Source organism: Gossypium hirsutum, chromosome A09 (genome assembly GCF_007990345.1).
Source record: "Gossypium hirsutum isolate 1008001.06 chromosome A09, Gossypium_hirsutum_v2.1, whole genome shotgun sequence".
NCBI classification, from domain to species: domain Eukaryota; kingdom Viridiplantae; phylum Streptophyta; class Magnoliopsida; order Malvales; family Malvaceae; genus Gossypium; species Gossypium hirsutum.
This window is the reverse complement of record NC_053432.1, coordinates 1,404,180-1,406,611: the sequence shown is the minus strand read 5'-3', so window position 1 is coordinate 1,406,611 and position 2,432 is coordinate 1,404,180. Positions and strand designations below refer to the sequence as shown.

Below are 2,432 nucleotides of genomic sequence, written 5' to 3'. Positions count from 1 at the left end.
ACATGCAATACTTTATTCACATCAGTTCCCTCAATAACTTCCAATTATAAACATCAATCTGATTTAAAAAGTCTAATCCCATCATACTTGGATTCTCAACAAACAGATGAAGATGAAACTAAGTAAACACTGAACAAATCCTGAGGGGCAACAAACAAACTAATAGATTTAAACAATAAAATGAAAAGCAATTTGATGTGAAAAATCAATCAAGATAATAAGCTTGGTATTCAGCAAGTTTCAATCAACCACCATTACTTTCATCAAAATCCAGCTGCACCAACAAGACAAAGATAAACAGAGTATGAGTGTAAAACCTATAGATCTTACAAATAATTCTGTATCAAACTTATATTCCTCCAAAAATCTTAACTTATTATTATCCAAACACGGAGTAACTTTAGATAGGACAATCCAATCTAGAAGTAGTCCACATATAAACAAGCAAAATTAGAGGCACCTTCTTCAGATTCATTTTGAAGTCTTAACACAGGTTAGATACACATGGATATTTGCATTTTACAATATCTAAACTCTTTTCATAACATTGTATACCATTAAATATGTAAAGAAATCAGATTCAAATGCTGCTTACAGCAATCATGCTCCAAATTCATTCTTAACAATCTAATACAACTAAAAAGCTAAGTAAAGAAGCATTCAAAAATAACATAGACCTTCAAAAGATCAAGAACAACCCAAAATTGAAAGGTAAAACCAATTACAAAAGAAACAATAATGAGTACTAATCCGGAAGAACAAGAAGCAGTAAAATTGAACTTAAAGTTTACTAGGTGCTAAGTAAGAAAAATCATTAAGCTGCTAAACTTTTCTTCTTTTTCTTATCCTTGACCTTGATGTCAATAGGGCATAACTTTTTTAGTGCAGTCTTCTTTTTCTTGGTTGAGATATTCGCATTGATTTCATGTTTTCTATCAGCCTCAGAGTTAGAGTAATTAATATGTTCTTGATTATCCATGTACTGAACATCGTGTATCCTCCCCTTGTTTTTCTTCTTTTTCTTCGTCTTCTGATGGGAAGCATCGTCTTCCTCTTCTTCAACTTCTTGTTTTTCCTCCTTGGAAGAAGTATGGTGATCAGCATCAGCGAGAATCTTCAAACGCAAATCAGGCATAGCTTGAAAAAGAGGTAAAGCCAAGCTATCGAGCAACTTCAAATGAAACGACCTGATATTACCCCACTTGCTCGGCACACGCTCTGCAATCCCATTAATAGCAGCAATCACGTTTTCAACAATCTCCTTCTTTTCCAACGAAAGCTTCGCCACCTTCACCACACAGCAAGTCCCGCTACTCAAGAACAACATAGCAGAGGAACAAGCATTATGGATCTGCTCCTTCCAGTTATTATGCTTAAGGTCCACAGGCACTGGAATCTTCTTCTTCTTGAAAAACTGCTTCCCCAATAACCGAGGCAGAAGTGGGATCATTCTCTTATCAGCGAAAAACATATCATATGAATCACAAAGCTTCCTTTTGGCCTCGAAGGGCTTATAATCAGTCTTGAGCTTGGACAGCTTAATGACCTTGTTGATGGGTATGTTTTCCGACTTGATTTTCTTAGACGCAGCGTCTTTTGTGATACCAGACTTGGAGCGGTCATCGATGAATAAGCAAAGCTCGGCGGGATCATCGATGATGGGGTGAGGGAGAGGGACTTTGATGGGGTTAACGCGAGCCTTCTGAGGGATTTTCTTGAGGCTGACGATGAGATATAGGAATTCATCCTGTTCAAGAAGTTGGGGTTTTTGGGCTTGGGACTGAGAATCTCTCCATTTGAGCAGAGCATTCACAGCCTTCTCCACATTCAATTCGGATGAAGCAGCCGCTCCCGCTACTCCCATGTTCTTCGCCATCTTCCTTCTTTCTTTCTATTTTGCTAGGGTTTTATTCACTTTTTCCCCTGCCGCCAGTTAGGGTTTAATAAACGTCACAAAAATTAGTCGCTTAGCCGGGCTAATGTTTTTATAATTATTTCATTTATATTTTATCAAATAAAAATCATTTCTGTATTTTTGGGTAAACTACATACATAGTCACTCAATTATCAAAAATTTTCATTTTAGGCATTTAAAATAAAAAATTGTAATTTAAACACCCACATTACATTGTTCATTCATTTGAGTGACTCTCTTAAGCTAACTATTTATATATAATTCATGCAAAAACGATGAATTTAAGTTGTTTTTGGTGTTTTATGCATGTTCGAGATTATTACCTTTTTCTTTGCCTCATTACTAGTTTGTCTAGAAAGAGGCTTCGGGTTGTTTAAATTCAACAACCCACTCTATTTAGTAGCAAAACTCTAAAATTGAGTTCAAACGACAGGGTTCATCAATTTAAAAAAAATGGATATTCTCTTTCCTAATAATATTTATTTTAATTTTGAATTCGCAGATATATTTTGTATTG

General features: G+C 35.4%; 1 protein-coding gene across 1 annotated transcript; it reads right to left on the bottom strand.

Moving 5' to 3' along the window:
* Positions 1 to 685: 685 nt before the first annotated feature.
* Positions 686 to 1,969, bottom strand: LOC107888490 (ribosomal L1 domain-containing protein 1). The gene has a single exon (XM_016812619.2). The coding sequence runs from the start codon at positions 1,874 to 1,876 to the stop codon at positions 815 to 817; it is 1,062 nt and encodes a 353-aa protein (XP_016668108.1). The 5' UTR covers positions 1,877 to 1,969; the 3' UTR covers positions 686 to 814.
* Positions 1,970 to 2,432: the final 463 nt, after the last annotated feature.